The sequence below is a fragment of the Alligator mississippiensis genome, chromosome 11 (assembly GCF_030867095.1).
Source record: "Alligator mississippiensis isolate rAllMis1 chromosome 11, rAllMis1, whole genome shotgun sequence".
NCBI lineage: Eukaryota > Metazoa > Chordata > Crocodylia > Alligatoridae > Alligator > Alligator mississippiensis.
Window position 1 is genome coordinate 18,986,046 of NC_081834.1, and position 18,998 is coordinate 19,005,043.

Consider the following 18,998-nt stretch of genomic DNA (forward strand, 5'->3'; position numbering starts at 1 on the left):
AGGTGTTTTGTAAATTCCCTTTGAGAATTATAACTGAGAGATTGGAGAGAGAGCGGTTTTCTTGTGAGAAATACACCCCCACAGGTGAGTGGGTATTCTTGTCTTCGATAGATTTCCGGTGCGCATTCATTCTAGTGCGCAGTTGTTTGGTCTCTCCTACGTATTTTCCATCAGGGCATTTGCTGCATTGGATGAGATGTATTACATTTCTGAAGGTGCACTTCTAAGATCCAGGAATGCGAATGGTTCTGTTGTTGGGTATAGCGTAAGGGTGGTGGAGCGATGTTGGCAGGTTTTACATGTCTTATCATAGCATGGTCTGAATCCATTCAGTGCATTTTGAGCTGTAGGAAGTTTGCTTCTGGTGATGAGGTTAGCGAGGTTCAGTGCTTGTTTGAAGGCTAGGATGGATGGTTCTGGGAAGATATCTTTAAGAATTGGGTCTTCTAGTATGCGTGACACTTGTTTGAGGATTTTCTGTACATGTTCAAGGGAGGGATGATATGTCATAACCAGTGGTGTGCAATTCATGGGGGTTTGTTTCCCTTCTAAGAACCCCCCATGCATCCTTTACTGTTCTAAGCACTCATTCTGTACCATGCTAAATTTTAATTTCATCTTAATGATTTCAGACTTAGTCTCATTTGCCCAAACATTTTTTTGTAAGATCGTATGCTTTTATATTTCAGATGAATTAATAAGAGTGCAAAAGGCTCACTGAGAAATTATTTGAATTTTTATCTTATACAAGCCAATTGCCCATCAAGAATGATGGGGGGGGGGAAGGGGGAAAGAGGCAGGTGGGACAGAGCACTGCCACCCACTGGCCCGCACTGCTGCCGCTCTGCCTCCACTCCCATATACCCCCTCACCCCCTGCCGCTCCACCCCGTGGCACTGCCACCTCCCAGGCGTGGGGGAGGGTGGGAAGCTTGCATACAGTGGCCACAGTCATCACCCAGTGGCCCGCACTGCCACTGCTGCATGTCTAGCCAACCTCCTCCCCCTCCCCAGCTCCCCTTCCTACCTACTGGCTATTCTCAGGGCCTGGCAGTGGTGTCGGGGTGCAGTCACTGTGCCCTAACTCCCCATTTCCCTCCCCACCTCCTCCCTGCTGCCTCCCCCTGCTTGCCAGCTTTTGTCAGGGCCCAGTGGCAGCAGTGGTGAAACCAAAACAGGGGGGTGGGGGGGGGGTGAAGCCAGCACTACATCACCAGCACCCCATGCTGCCACCTCCCAGGAGTGGGGGGGTAAGGTTACCCCACCATCCCCTCCGTCCCCCTTGGCCAGCACCCCGTGCTGCTGCTGCCTCCAAAGAGCAGGGCCAGGGGAGAGGGGAAGTGAGGCCAGCAGTGCTGGCCTTGCCCCCCTGCTCCATCTGCTCTGTTGTCACTGCCTCCAGGGAGCAGGACTAGGGGGGGCGGTGGGGGGAGGCAAGGCCAGCGGCATTGGCTTTGCCCTTCTGCTCCATCCACTCTGTCACTGCCATCATGGCGGCACTCCGCCGTGCCGCCACTGCCTCCTGTCTGGAATGCTCTTGGAACAGTCCGATTAGTTATTTCAGACAACCAGTCAGAGTGCAAATAAAGCATTAGACAGACAGACAGACAGACAGACAGAGGCTTTTATAATATTATAATTCTTTATCATGATGCAACATATTCAGGTAGTTTAAAAGGTTTTTAAAAGTAACAGAGCTGGGGATAAGGGTTTATCTGCACATGGAAATTACTTCAGAATAAGGTGAGTATGAATTTATTGTTATTCTGGATTTAATATCCCTGAAGTTTTTTCAGGGTAGTTACTCTGGATACCACAATGAATCAGTCCCAAGCAAGCTCTTCATACCTACTTCATATCCAGTTAAAACTGCATGGAGATTTCACATGCAATCCCCAGGGCTAATGGAAGATTATGCAAAGTCAAGATGGAGTTATCCAAAAAAGACACGGGCATATAAAACAGTACTGCTTCTAGTCTAAGGTCCCCTTTGCATGTGCAGGTAAGAGTGATGGGATGTAATGCATGATCCACACAATCACATCTCCTGCCATGCCACGTGTGCCACCAGGCCACATATTCAATCAATTAATGGCAAGATAGGAAGCAGCTACAAAGTTATTACATATCTTTTGTGGAACACCTTTGTAGTGTATTCCTCTTTTTATCATGCCATCAACTGATTGAATATGTGGCCACTTAAGGAGTGATTAACTGGTTAAGGCATGATTAACTAGTTAAGTGTAATGAGTAGATGGGGCCTGATATACACAGTACAGATTCCAATTGCAAAAGCAGTACATGAAACATTGTAATGTATTAAGAGACTTTAATATAAACTTTAAAAGATTAAGATTAAAAAAAAAAAATCCCTCCAATTCAAGTATCAGAGCACTTACTTGCAGAAATATCAATGCATCAAAGAAAAAGCAGCTAAAAATGCTGCTCAGTTCTGAATTGTAACTCAGAGCATTATCATATTATTTTATATGCATTACATCACAAACGACATATCAAATAGCCTCCATTTCTAAATGTGTATTTTTTTTCTTTCAGTATTTCTAACCTAAAGGGCCCCAGGGCAAAGCTAGATTCTCATCTCTGCATCGCTTTAGCAATATTCTTAAGAACCATACATTTGAAGGCCACAATTTTGCAAATGACATATGTGACCCACTACCTTCAAAAGGCTGCCCATGTAGGAATTTAGTAAATTATTAGTTTGATGGGTAACAGTGCAGATGTTTTTCTGCTGCAGACTTCTGGAGAAAAAGAGGAAATAAAACAGTGCTTGATCTGGTTGGTGCTACTAATTGTAACAATTCTTGTAACAAGTGGTCATGGCATGATTCAGTATGAAGAGCAACACAACAAATGTTTGCTGAGACAGATTATCGATATTGCCACTAGAGTACACAAACAGGACTATGAACTCACAGATAACTGATCTGATGAATATGTTTGATTTATTGATTTTTTTTTAAGTTCTTTTTCAGACCAGAATTACGTTGCAAGGCACTTTGGACTTGATTGATAAAGCATGCCTAAGTGATCACTGCTTAACTGATACAGAACCTTATGTCTATGGGACATCAGCTCCCAAGTCATATACCACTTTTGAAAATGTTACTGTCTGTCATTACTGTAAATGTCAGCTTTTAGAGACACATATAGAACAAATCAAATATTCCAAATACTGCTTTAAAAGAAGATTTATTAACAACATTCTTGAAAAGTGATAATTTAAATGGTGAGGGAGGAAGCAGTTGTCAGTATCCATATAATCAAAAGAGTTAAGTCTTATGTTACATATTGCTATTAAGGCTCTTAGTATAATGAAAAGCCCATCTGAATTTAATACAGTATTAAACACCCAAAACTTCTAAAAAAAAGTTTCAAATATCAGTCCTATTGAACTATTTATAAAATATATTTCAGTAGTTGACACTAGCCTATCAAATTTTATCCTCATCCTTGATTTTAGCAAACCAAGAACCTAAGCCCTAAAAGAAAAAAGTTGTTAGTTTACATCCTGTCAAACTGCAGCATGTGAGAGAAACCACACAGAACAGTAATTAGGCATGAAGCAATACAGAATTCTCACAGCAGGCTGCTGAACGCGCAGTTAAACATGTTGCCAAACTAACACACTAGTTTGGTTACCAACTAAACTTACAATTAATCTAAACGTTCTTTCAGAGGGAAAGATGGGTTTCATTTTATACAGGCTTATAAAGTCTTTAAATGTTTGAAAATACAGCATGATGCTGAGCTACTGTTATGAGCCCTTAACTCCTTAAGAGTTATTTTCAGAAACTTGTCTCTCAGAACCACATGTTTTTTGTCTGAGGCTGGGCTTGTCAGAAAGCACGACATTTCATAACAACCACTTAGCACTTTGCCCTAAAAAGGAAAAAAATAATAATTTAAAGGAAATTAATGTTAACATAATTTTCCTGCAAAGAAAAAAAACCCCTTTGCAATCTGCTATTAAACACTGAGGTATTTCTGATGCCAAAACTGAATGAATAAACTCAAAAAATATCGAAAGAGGGTTTGGATGGCTTAGAGAATTTGTAATGGGATAGGACAGCCTTTCACCTTGAGGCTGCCAGTTCAAGTCTGGTGCAGGTCAATAATCACAAAGCTGGCTTGTGGCCTTTAGCAGCTGCAGCCAAGCAGAACCCTTGTTGACTGTCTCTAGAGTGGTCAACAATTGACATACTCATAGATACTAAGGGCTTACATATACCAAAACATCTAGAAAAATTCATCCAAATTAATCTTTAATTAATTCATTTTTTTTAAAAGGCAAGAAACCTCTGTGTGGGGATCAGAATGAAAGGGGTATTAGCTCAATTTGTTTAAAACAATCAATGATGACAAATCCAATTTAATCTGGATTAATTTTCTAGAGTGCTCCTGTTTTAAGAGACCCTAAATCACCCACTCACCTCTAGAATCTACTCTGGCAAAACCAGTCCTGAGGCACTTTAGTGAGATATAATAGGAAAATCTGCATTGCCATTGCTCATTCTCTGTCAGTGGTGAATATCAGCCACCAAGGTTCTCTACCTGGCACCTTTTATATGAATTTGAATACAAGAAAAGTTGTATTAAAATTGTTACATGGAATTAGAAAGGGTGAACCTTCAGTGGTTCACAGTTATTGGCTTCTCCAAGTCTCTTTGGTGTAAAGTGTTAGCATTTCTGCCGAATTCTACTTTATGCCTAATCCCTCCCTCTCTCAGTATTTTCTTCATTTGCAGTTTTCAAAAGAAAAGTGTCAGCTGTTAACACATACCAAATTCTAAATATGAACTAAACTAATGATTTAGCCTGCTTTACCCTTTCAAAAAAGGATAGAAATTGTCTAAATGACAAATTAAAACACATGCACTGGCCTTAACTAAGAGAGGAAAAGATTAATCATTGTTTACTACATTTTGCACAGCACCAACTGCAAAGACCTTGCAAAAATTATCCAAATTCTAGGACTAGTGGGAAAGCAAAGCTACAGAATTCCTCTCTGACCCTGATCCTATACCCAATAAAAATCTACAAGTGAAGGATCAAAATCTACAATCCTACAGCAAGTAGCCAAGCCAACAATTCAGAGTTTTGTTTTGTTTTTTTAACTTTTAAATGCTGGTGTTAAAGAAAGAAGCCAGAGGTTTTAGTTTTATCCTTTCTTTTTTGGTAAAATTTAAAGTTTTCTGCGCAATTAAGTAAACCAAAGCAAATGCATTCATGTTGCCAATTCCTAAATATCAAAAACCTCGTGTAAAAGGCAACTTTACCAACACTGCCGACTGAGGAAAGGGCCAATGATACACAAGTCAGAAAGAAAAACCAATGGAGTTGTTCTATCTCCACTTTTATGGCTTATAGTACATGTGTTTTAATATAAAGACCTAAGATATTTAGACAGTTGCACTGTTACTTTTTGTCTCATATGTTATCTCTGCATTCAAAAGCTTGAGAGTAGCATCCTCTGCAGGACTTCCTAGTAAAACAACCCAACCGATTTTTAAGCAAATAGCAATCAGAAAGTCAGTTTATGCCCATGGGCTACAGGCAAGATATACTGGTATAAAAATACATTGTGTACAACGAGTGTTTGGAAAATTGCATAGACAATATCCATTTATTTAAAGTGAAATAAGGCACAATTTTACTAAATATATTTTGGCTATTAAAAATGCAAATCTATTTCAATCACTTTGATATAATGCACTTAAACATCTTTCCATAAAAATAGAGGTGCTAGTGTAAAAAAGGCAACTCTCTTTGTCCAGGATATGAAATACTCTAGTGTAAAAATTAAATCAGTCAATTTTTTTTTTTTTTGTAGTTTAGTTGCAGAAAATTTGAACAATGCTACTTCAGACGAGGATCCTTTGCATTATTGTCCTCCAGACTGTTCATTGGTTGTTCCAGCATTTTCTTCATTTGCTGTATAATCCAGATGTTCCATCATCTAGGCATAAACAACAAGAGGACTCTTTATAAAAATCCTTTTTTTTTTTTTAATATATATATGAGGGCTAAAATTATAAGTTAGTTAAAAGAAATCTAGCTAGATCAGCAGCAGAGCAGAGTTTAGCAGCATACAGAGAGGAAATCCTCTGCAGGTCTGAAAAAAAAGCATCATCTAAGCCAGATAATTAAATATGGAAACCAACCCCTTGTTACCACTTCGAAACCCTTGGATGAAATGCTCTGTCATAGAATTCTTTGTAGAGCACTTTCCACTGCATCTCAGAACACCCCTCTAAAAGGTAGGCAGCAAGATTCAAGGTCCCTTGGACCCACTGGTGAAGCCACATATCAAGAAACACAGGTGAGCAGCCAAACCCTCATCTTTGGACAGTAAAGTAACTCAGCCCAGTCTAGCACTAAGGGATATGCCCCTCGAGGGACTGTATGAAGGTCAAAGACAGAACACGTTGTGTGGAACCTTGAAGCTGACTTGGCTATTAGATTGGACATTAGGAATTAGACTGGACATTAGGAAGAACTTCTTCACAGTTCGAGTGGCCAAAGTCTGGAACGGGCTCCCAAGGGAGGTGGGTGCTCTCCCCTACCCTGGGGGTCTTCAAGAGGAGGTTGGATATGTATCTAGCTGGGGTCATCTAGACCCAGCACTCTTTCCTGCCTACGCAGGGGGTCAGACTTGATGATCTATTGAGGTCCCTTCTGACCCTAGCATCTAAGAATCTATGAATCTAGAGAAAAAACATCCTAACTGGAATTAAATCCAGGGTTTAGTGTAATATTTTCATATTAGGACATTAAAAAAAACAAAGCTAAATTGTGTTAAGTTCCAAAAGTAATAAATAAGCATGCAAGCAAGGTGTAAGAAAGGTACAACTCTATTTTCAGTTCCATCTTGAACATTACACAGACACTCTTTGGCCAAAATCCTTGTCTTGACATTACTGACAAAATTCTCACAGAATTTAAGAGATAGGATTTCACTTACAATCTGACCTGAAAACACCTTCAAGGGCTTTTAATATTTCTACTGCTGGAAAATTCAGTAATCAAAAAAGTCAAATGGTACTAAAATTTATTCCTCTTTAGGTGTACACCAGAGCAGTGGTTTCCTATCAGAAGAGCCTACCACTGGACAAGTGCTACTCCATCATTTGGCTAATGGTACCTATCCGTGTCACTCCAAGATCAATACATTAAAAACTGATTTAGAAGTACCCTATTTTACAAACATTTCCTTGCCAGACAGACCAGTACTAATTATGGGTCCAACTAAAAAATCCACTAAAGTCAACTGAAGACTGCAATATCAACAGCAGCCTTTAGATGAAGGCCCATATTAGCAACAGTGATCCTCTAATTCAATAAAACTTATAACATGCCAAAACCCAACTACAAACTAGGGAGGGAGAAATAGTGTAGTGCAGAGTGTTTAGAAATGATAGGCAATTAATCTCTTCAGCATAAATATTCTATAACCCTAATTCCAGGATCTTGTACCTCTTTACATTAAAAATAATAAAAGATAGTATAGCATATAATTTTTCTGCCTCATGTATTTAGAAGAGCTGTATTATTCATGGCATTATATTTAGCATGGGAGGAGCAGGAAGAGGAAAGGTGGGAGTTACTTGCAAAATTGTAAAAACAAAGCTGGCAATATTACTACAGAGCTACAAACTGCAACAGTTCCAGGGACCAATCTCTTGGTAGCTACCCCAACAAGAGACAACTGTTTGCTCCCTATGGAAAAATCTGAACCTTCCCAGGTAGTATAAGCTCTTATTTCTACCACAAAGGACAGTGAGATACTTTGAATCAGGGTATTTGATCCTTAGACACCCTTGTTTCTAGTCTTGGAATGTCCTCCATGGAATATCTTAAAATTATAACCTTTTTAGATGGAAGAGCTCAATTAGGTAGTTTTTACTAAAAGAGGAAGCTGTAACTTCCTTCTGCTTCTGGGGTTTATCTAGCTGGATTCATGGTAACTGAGGCAACCTTCCTTTAGTGGGTAGGGGTTTAAAATGAGCTGATAAAATATAGAAACTGTCTAAAATTATTTTGTTATAGATGTAGGTAACACACAATGGCAGGTGATAAAAGTTTTATTGACAAGAAGTGTCAATGGTCTGTTTACCTGACATTGACAAAATGTTACACTGTTATATTACATGTTCACCTACATTTTATATATGAATACATGTGCACTTTAAACTTCAAACTCTGATGTGTTGGCATCAGTTAACTTATAGTTAACTGTATCTGTTTCTCCCAAGCAACTTTCTTCCTGTGCTCTCAAAGTTGGAGCAAATGCATGGAACAGATCGCATTTTAACAATGGACATGGACTGGATGTTGACAGACAGACAGACAGAGACAGACAGAGAAAGAAGAACTCCCTGCATAAAGCCAATATCTAATATTTTAGGCTTGGGAAAAATGTGAAGAAAGATAAAAGTATTTTTTCACCACAAAGAGATATGCCTGCATCTCTAAGATTCTTTTTCCCCTACCTCTGGTACAAGAATTTTTTTAAGGGTTTAAAACCAACTATGGCTTTATAGAACACTAAAAAAACCTGAAGTTCTACTAATACAAGTATTTGTAAAGCAAGCTATAAAAAATATTTCTGGATCATGTACCTGGAAATAAATCAGACCAAAGAACCCATTTTGGATTTGACTACACCTGTGAAACACACAGTCCAAAAAGCCCAATTCATTTGAGAAATGCTATAGCTGAAGGCGGAATTGCTGGGTACTTGGAAAAGTAAATCATGCACTTTTTCAAGTGAACCTTGTGGTTTAGTGAGTCATGAAATGTGGTTTAGTGAGCCTGCCTGCAATGATCCATTATACAATTCAGCAGAGTACACTATAAAAAGTGAAGAAATGGAAAGTGGGCCTGTGTCATTATGAAGATTAAGAGATAAACACCATTAAACTGGCACCTAAAAGCTGGGCCTCAAAACTATATCAAGATAGTGTCAAGAGTTCCCATGTACTGAATGGAGAAGTCCACAGGGCAGGCTGAAAATTCAGGGTGGGGAGGGGGGAAGCCAGCCTGAGGAGTATATATATACTGGGAACAGATGAAGGGGAAAAAGTGAGTTTAAAGTTACAAACCCAGTCTGATCACCCAATTGTAAAATCTCTATTTGCTGAGATTTCCCCACTTACTCATGCTTAATTTGCTTTACAAACATCAGTGTGCATTAAAAAGAAGTTGAAAAGCGACTTGTTACCTAAAACATGTTCTCTCTTAGTGGATGATTTGATCATGCTGTTAAAACAAATTTTGTATTTATTTCAGGTCTTCCTGTTTAGAAGGGATGAGGAAGGAAAATAAATGAATAAAGTGTGTTTATAGTTTCAGGACCCAAATAGCATCCATATTTACCAATAACAGGCACCACTGCCCTTCGGACTAGTAAGCACAAGATATTTGGATGCTTTCACTAAGTGCGATACTGACTATAAGCTGCTGGTTACAGTCCAATGCAAAACCTCTGCATCTGTATTTTAAAACTCCCAGGAAGCTTGTTTGGAAAGTCATGTTGCTCTCAGAAGCACACACCGTCTGCATTCCTCCCCCCCACTAATCCTCTTCAAGACAACATAAACAACAGCCAAAGCAAAATTACTGCATTTAACCGAATACAAGATGACTTTGAATTTAACTAGATCCAATAACCAGATTCTATACATGGAAAATTATAACAAATGTATAACTTACCATATAGAGAATCTAACTATTGGAAAGTAATCTGAAATTCATCCCTCTGCAGCAGAGGGGAAGGGAGGGAGGTGGCCAGACCTCTACCACTTTGCACCTCTGTCCTGCCCCCTGTCACTCATCCACCTCCCCTCAACTTGCCCCCCACACCAGTGCCTGTACCTATCTGTCAGTGCTCCCCCATCATATCCAATGGGGCAGTTCTGACTTGGAGCAGGCAGTAGTGGCAACTCTGGCCCCAGCCATCTCAGCTTGGTAGTAGCAGCAGCAGCACCTCTGGGCTGGGCTGGGCTGGGTCCAGAGCTTCTCCCTGGCCTCACACAGTTTTCCCCCCACATACCCCACTTACCTCCCTGCACCAGGTGGTCTCCCATTTCTCCCCCCACCCCTTCTGCACAGTCCAGTCTCCTGTGGACCACATTAGGGAGGCACTGTATGTAGTCTGCTCTGCCAAGTAAGGTAAAATTAGCCTTGGCTGTGTTTCACACTAATGGCTACATGGCCTGTAGCACCCAAGCTAGCTTAGGCAGGTCTCTACAGCTCTGCTTCATACAGGATAGACTGGCTCTAGGGTATCAGTCATAAAAGGCACCACAATATATGGCTGAAGATGGAAACTGCTGTACAGCAAGATTGTTACCTAGTTATAACAATAAGACAATATTCACATACAGACAGTAGCAAACAAATTTAACGCGGGACTGACCTATCTACAAATATCAGCAGGTTACCACACAGATAAGGAAAGAAAAGAGGGTAATTGATGACCACCCTGCAGATCTCAAAGATTCTTGGAGATCTGGCACAGCGGAGATGCAAGATACATCAGGTCTTGCCATCAGGCTTTAAAAATTGTATTTATTTGATTCTCTGGCTACACATGCCCTTAGCCTACATGCAATTCTCACAATTTTTTAAACATAAATGGGGTCCTGAAGAGCCGAGTAGTCTTGTTATATTTGTGGACAAATTACATTTTAAAAAGGGGAGTGGTTTCATTCAGATGAAGGATAAGTGAACTTAAGGGAAAGGACAACTGGAGGGCATCTTTTAAGTTAGTTCCATGACACGTTTTTATTGCTGTGGCAATGCAGTAAAAAGTGGCTGCTGTTATTATTCCCTTATCTGATTACATAGACAGCCAAGTTCCAGATGAAAACACTGGTATAGCTATTTTTGAGTTACCACGGAAAAGACTTCTTACCCAATTTCTGATACAGCTAATCTGCATCTATTCCAATAATAGACTCACTCCAAAATCTTCCAAGCTCTGAATTTTTATAAAGTGCTCATAAAAAGTCATCTGCCTAACTTTTCTTTTAATTAATTAAACCCAAACTATAGGAAAAAGATGGAATAAAGAAGGTGAAAAGGAAAGCAAAGACACAATGCATTAATAATCCCGTTAATAAAATTGTATGAAAAGAAGGCCATGTCACACCTTGTAGCAAAGGCTTCCTGGAGGAGTCCAACACCTAAATAAAATTCAATCCATTACTAGAGTTATACTTAATAAAGACACATTAACATCACAAGGCTTATGTAGCACTAGTAGCATACAGGGGAAAAAAGGAAATTTATCTGACATACAAATTTTCCAGAATAGCTCAGACTACCTTTTTGGCCAGAAATCCTCAGACAGACCTCTGCTAAGGGGGATTTGTTCTGTTGGGAAAGCACTAAAGGCCTTAAGTTACTCCTGAAAAGACTGCAAGGACGGATTCCTCCCAGTGGAAGGGATATCCAGAGGTCTTTTCCTTACACTGTGAGACCATAACAAGCAAAGTACGTTGGCATCTTCCAGACTCCAGCAGTGTAGGCCAAGGATACCAGAGATGGCTATAAGCTCACCCTGCATCTTCACCCCTCTTAATCATATGCAGCTGAACATCTGACACCAAATTTAAAAAAAATGAAAAGTTACATAAAGATTGTTCATGCAAAATGCAGCACTCAAATATCAGTAGATTTAACCAGGCAATAAAGATCAGAGATACTATTTTCTCTGAAAATATACTGAAAATTCTTCTGGAAAGTCAAGGAAACACTTTTAGCTAAAAGCAGAACTTAAGAAAATTCCCCAGTAAATTCACCCAGGATGTTTAAACCACACACAAATCTCCAGATTATAAATCAGTTTCTAATTTTGTGCCAAAATTTTAAGTCATCTGACCCAACAACAGAGTGAAGCTGAGCAGTTTTAATCCTTCAAAAAGAAACCAGCTGGAGAAAAAAGCACATGAAGTAACTACTATGACAACATAATGCTTCCAAGTATGAATTCTGTGCAGTGTAAGAAGGCTTTTGTTACCTAAAACCTGGACTGATTTATTTAGATAATTTCTTCTAACAACTTAACTGAGAAAAATACAGGAGGAACATTACTTGGTTTCACTTACTACATCCTGAGGAATTACGCAATTATGCGCCTGCGCAATTTTGTGCATAAAAGGCATGACTGTGCATAATTTAACCACAGCAGGCTCTGTGCCTCCACCTCCATGACTTGGAGGCACAGAACTGTAGGACTGGACAGCTGGGTAAGTGGGGAGAGGAGCTTCTGCCTGAAGGTGGGGAGGGTTGGGCATGGAGTTTGTGGGTGGGCATGGAGGTGGCTGTGGGTAGGTTCAGTGTTTGTGGTTGAGTATAGGCCATGCACCATGGGGCTGGATGGGCTCCGTGCCTCCACATGGGGCTTCTAGCACTCCAGCAGGAAGCTACATGTGAAGGCAAGCAGGAACCACCCAGCCCGATAGCATGCGACTCCATGCTCCCACGCGCAGCTTCCTACCGGAGTACTAGAAGCCCCAAGTAGAGGCATGGAACCTGCCCGGCTTGATGGCTTGTGGCTCCCAGCCCACATGCTATCAGGCCAGGCCAGTTGGCTTTGTGCCTCCATGTGGATCTTCCAGCACTCTGGTGGGAAGCCACATATGGAGGCATGGAGCCAGCTCGGCCTCATGGTGCGCAGCTCCCACCTGCAATGCCACGAGCCCTATGTGCTGGCACAAAGCCAGCCCAGTCTGGTACAAAGGCACATGCAAGCAGAGCCAGGCTGACTCCATGCCAGTAAGTGCAGGCCTTGGGACACAGACAGAGGCACACGCTGCTGGGGGCTCTGCCTGCCATGGCCATGAGCACCCTGAGGGCCTGCTGCTGCTAAGCTGCCAGCAGCAGGAGCTGTGCACCACATTGGGTGGGGAGAGGGAATGTGTGGTGGGAGCCCACACCCACCTACAAACCCCACACCCACACCCCTTCACAACCCACCCCCCACAAACAACACACCCACATGCCTTCACAAATTCCCCTGCCCTCCTCACATGCACTCCATACCCACCCACCCACCCACCCACCCACCAAAGTATCTGCATATATTTCTGAAAAAGTGTTATATGGTGTTATAGTTAGTTTAATTTTTGCAAATAAAATAGGGTTGCCAATTAATTACTGTTAACAAAGCGCGATTAACGCAAGAACCAATTAACACGTTAATGTTTTAACATGTTAAATTGCATACATAGTCACCGCCCCAGCGGGACAGCAGTGGCAGTGCAGGGCAGCCGGGGCGCAACCAAGATGAGGTGCACCAATGTAGCAGTGCCATATTGGGATGCTGTGTGCAGGTATGCAGCTGCAGCATTCATACATCCAGGAATGCAGCCTGGCAGCATGTAGAGTACCACCCAGCGGGTAAGTCTATGGAGGGGGAGGGAAAGGGAATGGGCAGAGGGAAGACTGAGGCCCCCATGATAAGGGAGGGAGTAGGGAAAGGGTGAATGGGACTGTGGGGCAGATCATGGGACAGAGCCATGGGTGGCTCATCCAGGGGTTTGGGGGGGGGGAGGGGGATGACAGCTCCCTGCCACTGCATGCACCCCCCAGGGAGGCATGAAGGCGGCATGTGCCCCCCAGATTTTTGTGTGGGGTGAAGGTGGGCTGGGGTTCTGTGCCCTGCTGCCTTTGCCCCAGGAGCTACACTATGCCATATTGTGCCTCCCACCGGACAGGCAGGGCCACAGTACAGCATGCGGCTCCCAGAGGAAAGGCAGCAGGACAAAGAGTTGGGCTGCATTCCTATAGGGTTACCATATTTCCAGTTTGAAAAAAACAGGACACTTGTGGAGACGGGGTAATATTATTGCGGGGGGGCAGTAATATGTTCATGCCCTACCCCTGCCCCTCGCTCCCAAGACACAGCACGCCCCCAGCCCTGCTGCTACCCTCACTCCTAACCCACACAGTACCCGCATCCTGCCAGGGTGTGCAGGGGTCCCCCCCTTCCTGGGCTCCAGACCCCCTTGCAGGGACCCCTCCTCCCTGGGCTCTAAACCCCAAACACACACATGCACATGCAGCCCCCCATACCTTCACAAATTCCCCCCCCACACCCTCCCTAAACCATACAAAGTACCTGCATAATTTTGAGTGTTTCTGCGCATAATTTGGGGTTTAACTGTTCAGCTAAAATTGAGATTAACTGTGACTAATTTTTTTAATCATGCAACTAATCGCAATAAAATTATTTTAATCATTTGAGAGCCCTAAAAAAATAAAAGTAATTAATTTTGCATAATTTTGAATTTTTCTGTGCATAATTCCCTGGGGTGTAACTTATAAAAAAAAAAAACAACCTAACCATAGCCTGACCAGTTGGGTCTGTGCAGGGACCTCTATGATGCCTGTGTCAGGCAGACGCATCTTGACCCATGCGCATACCATACAGTCAGCAACACAGCTCCTTTACAACTACTAATTTAACTGATGAAGTGAAAAAATAGTAAAAATTCATCCTCATGCCTCTAATGGCCACTTTCATCTGCTGGATCTACCAAAGGAGAAAAACTCCTCACCTTCACCTGTCCACAACATGGACCTTTTACATCTACCCCAACATAGGACTCATGTACACATGAAAATTATTCCAGAAGAGGTAAAGTATGCTCAGTAGCATAACTGAGGGGGCATAACTGGGGCAGCAGTCCGTAGTGTGGCCTTTGGGAGAAAAGAGGGTATGAAAATAGCTGCCAAAGGCAGCTCATGCTGCCCCGCACAGAACTGCCCTGTTGTACCCTTGGGTGCAACTTAAAAAAGATGAATAGCTTTTCTGGAAGAAGTCTGTGTGTAGAGAAACCCTCCAATGAAACTAGTGCAGAGCTCTTAGCTGTGCTGCGCATTTACAGTGTAGAGATGACAGAACAGGAAGTATGTAGCCCTCCACAACTGCAAAAGCAGTCTATATTAGCACAAGAAAAACAGAATGGAAACAGCTAACACAGCAAGAAGTGTTCAGTAAGTTATGGCAACTTCTTTAATTAGTTGTATTTGCAAATAAAGGACCACTCCCAGCTATGCCGCAAGCTATATTTGGGACAACTTAGGGGACAGAAGATATAAAAAGGGCTTTAAGACACCTGTAAGATTTCCCCAGCACTGTGGAACAGTCTTAGAGCTATGGCATACATTAGAGCAGGGGCGAGCAATTATTTCGGGTGAAGGACTGCTTACCAAGTTTTGTTTGAGGGCCGCATGGGTAGCCCTGCCCCTTACCAGGTGGCCCACCCCCTAGTTGCCATCTTGTGACTAGAAGTCCTGCCCCCTAACCTTCGCCACCAGAAGTCCCTCCCTCCCTTGCCCCTGGAAGTACTCCTTTCAGTAAGGGGGTTTGCCATCTCAGAACCAGAAAAATACCAAATTATATCCTAAAAAGCGAACATCTAAAACATTCATTAATTTGATTTCAAAAAATCAAATTAATGAATTTGCTCTCCCCAAGACAAAACGTAAGGTGTTTGTTGTGGGAGACTCCCTCCTGAGGGGGACGGAGGGGCCAATCTGCCACCCTGACCCCTTAGCCCGGCAAGTCTGCTGCTTCCCAGGGGCCCGCATCCGGGACATTGCAGAGAGGATCCCCAGGCTCCTCAAACCCACAGACCACTATCCCATGCTCCTTATTCATGTGGGCACCAATGACACGGCTCGGAGCACTCCCAGCCAGGTCATGAGGCGCTACAGGGATTTGGGAGCGGGGCTTAAGGGTCTGGGGGCACAGGTGGTGTTCTCGTCAATCCTCCCAGTCTCAGGCTATGGGCTGAGAAGGGACAGGAGGATCTATGTGGTCAACCAAAGACTGCGGCGCTGGTGTCGTCAGGAAGGCTTTGGCTTTCATGACCACAGCCCGCTCTTTGGCGAGAGAGGCAGCGAGCTGCTGGGAAGAGATGGTCTCCACCTCTCTCCCCTAGGGAGGAGGCTCTTCTCAGCCAGACTGGCTGACCTGCTCCACCGGGCTTTAAACTAAGCCCGCTGGGGGACGGGGGGACTACCGCCACTGCTGGCCCGCTGAGCAATCCTTGCAAAGCCAGCGGACCACGGCACTCAAGGGAGCCCACCCCAGCCCCAGCCCTGGTAAAATCTGTGGGCAAGGAAGGAGCCCCCAAGGGGGCACTTGCCTGCCTGTACACAAATGCCAGGAGTTTGGGGAATAAGCAGGAGGAGCTCATCCTCCTGCTCAGTACAAACAATTACGATGTCATAGGGATCACGGAGACCTGGTGGGACTCCACCCATGACTGGACCACGGGGATAGATGGCTATACCCTGTACAGGAGGGATCGTGTAGAGAAAAGGGGCGGGGGTGTAGCTCTCTATGTTAAGGAAAGCTACGCGTCCCTGCAAGCTGATATTGGCGACCAGGGTGGACGGCTGGAGACCCTCTGGGTTAAAATCCGTGGGGAACACGGCACACGGGACACAATGGTGGGAGTCTATTACAGACCTCCCACCCAAAGTCCTGAGCTTGACCAGGAGTTTGCCCAGGAACTGGCTGAGGCAGCTTGCTCCAGGACCATGGTTGTCATGGGTGACTTCAATTACCCAGACATCTCGTGGGAGGATCGCTCAGCAAAATCTGAGCGGTCGCAGAGCTTCCTCTCGTGCGTGGATGACCTCTACCTGACTCAAGAAGTCTATGGGCCAACGAGAGGCAAAGCGCTGCTCGACCTGGTGCTGGCTACTGGGGAGGACCTAGTCGGCGACCTAGTGATCGATGGGAAGCTGGGTGACAGCGACCACGAGCTGATCACCTTCACCATCCACCGAAAAGCTGGCAAGTCAGTCAGCAACACGCAAGTCCTTGACTTCAGGAAAGCCGACTTTGACAAGCTCAGGAGGCTTGTCAGTGAGGCCCTAAGGGACTGTGACCGCAGGGAGAGGGGAGTTCAAGAAGAGTGGTTGCTCCTCAAGGGAGCGATCCTCAATGCACAAACTAAGTCTATTCCATCTCGGAGGAAAGGCAGCAAGAGGGCACAGCAGCCCCCCTGGCTCTCCAGGGACCTAGCAGACCTCCTGAGGCTAAAAAGAAAGGCCTACAAAGGATGGAAGATGGGAGTCACCTCCAAGGAGGATTATTCTGCACTGGTCCGGTCCTGTAGGGAGCAGACCAGGAAAGCCAAGGTTGCAACTGAACTCCAGCTAGCTTTGAGCATCAAGGACAATAAAAAGTCCTTTTTCAGATATGTGGGGAGCCGGAGGAAAAGCAGGGACAACGTTGGACCCCTGCTGAACCAGATGGGGCAACTGACAACTGACGCCCAGGAAAAAGCCAACCTATTAAATAGGTACTTTGCGTCGGTCTTTCATCAGCCCCATGGGACGCCCGTGCCCGCTACAGGGCCGGGAAGTCCGGGTGAGGGTGATCCCCTGCCTTCCATTAATGCTGACTTTGTGAAGGAACATCTTGAGAAGCTGGATACCTTCAAGTCAGCCGGCCCTGACAATCTTCACCCCAGGGTACTCAAGGAGCTGGCGAGCATCATAGCCCAGCCTCTAGCGCGGATCTTTGAAAACTCTTGGCGCTCTGGTGTAGTGCCCGAAGACTGGAAGAAGGCCAACGTGGTGCCTATCTTCAAGAAAGGGAGGAAAGTGGATCCGGCTAACTATAGGCCCATCAGCCTGACTTCTATCCCGGGGAAGATCTTAGAAAAGTTTATTAAGGAGGCCATCCTTAATGGACTGGCCGACGCCAACATCTTAAGGGATAGCCAGCACGGGTTTGTTGCGGGTAGGTCTTGCTTGACCAATCTCATTTCCTTCTACGACCAGGTGACCTATCACCTGGACAAGGGAGATGAGATTGATGTCATATATCTTGACTTCAAAAAAGCCTTCGATCTGGTGTCCCATGATCGTCTCTTGGAGAAACTGGCCAATTGTTGCCTTGGGTCCCCCACGATCCACTGGCTGGAAAATTGGCTCCGGGGTCGGACCCAGAGGGTAGTAATTGATGGAAGTCACTCATCGTGGTGTCCTGTGACCAGTGGGGTCCCCCAGGGCTCTGTCCTTGGACCCATACTGTTCAACATCTTCATTAATGATGTGGACACTGGAGTCAGAAGCCGACTGGCCAAGTTCGCCGATGACACCAAACTTTGGGGCAAAGCATCCACACCAGAAGACAGGCGGATGATCCAGGCTGACCTGGACAGGCTCAGCAAGTGGGCGGATGAGAATCTGATGGTGTTCAACGCCGATAAATGCAAGGTTCTCCACCTTGGGAAGAAAAAACCCGCAGCATCCTTATAGGCTCGGCAGTGCTATGTTGGTTAGCACTATGGAAGAAAGAGACTTGGGGGTCATCATTGACCACAAGATGAACATGAGCCTGCAATGCGATGCTGTGGCTAGTAAAGCGACCAAAACGCTGGCTTGCATCCATAGATGCTTCTCAAGCAAATCCCGGGACGTCATTCTCCCCCTGTACTCGGCCTTAGTGAGGCCGCAGCTGGAGTACTGCATCCAGTTTTGGGCTCCACAATTCAAAAAGGATGTGGAGAAGCTTGAGAGAGTCCAGAGAAGAGCCACGCGCATGATCAGAGGTCAGGGAAGCAGACCCTACGATGACAGGCTGAGAGCCCTGGGGCTCTTTAGCCTGGAAAAGCGCAGGCTCAGGGGTGATCTGATGGCCACCTACAAGTTTATCAGGGGTGACCACCAGTATCTGGGGGAACGTTTGTTCACCAGAGCGCCCCAAGGGATGACGAGGTCGAATGGTCACAAACTACTACAAGATCGTTTCAGGCTGGACATAAGGAAGAATTTCTTTACTGTCCGAGCCCCCAAGGTCTGGAACAGCCTGCCACCGGAGGTTGTTCAAGCGCCTTCATTGAACACCTTCAAGATGAAACTGGATGCTTATCTTGCTGGGATCCTATGACCCCAGCTGACGTCCTGCCCTTTGGGCGGGGGGCTGGACTCGATGATCTTCCG

At 44.3% G+C, this 18,998-nt stretch overlaps 1 protein-coding gene across 3 annotated transcripts in view; it reads right to left on the reverse strand.

Moving 5' to 3' along the window:
- Positions 1-3,193: 3,193 nt before the first annotated feature.
- Positions 3,194-18,998, reverse strand: part of SPPL2A (signal peptide peptidase like 2A) — a 47,165-nt gene continuing 31,360 nt past the window's right edge. For 2 of the 3 annotated variants that reach the window (XM_014606076.3, XM_014606078.3), the window contains one exon: positions 3,194-5,979. In XM_014606076.3, coding sequence (XP_014461562.1) covers positions 5,905-5,979 — 75 coding nt within the window. In that variant the 3' untranslated portion in view covers positions 3,194-5,904. Of the gene's footprint in view, positions 5,980-11,175; positions 11,210-18,998 lie in introns of all 3 variants that reach the window. The other variant, XM_014606077.3, reaches the window with a different exon arrangement.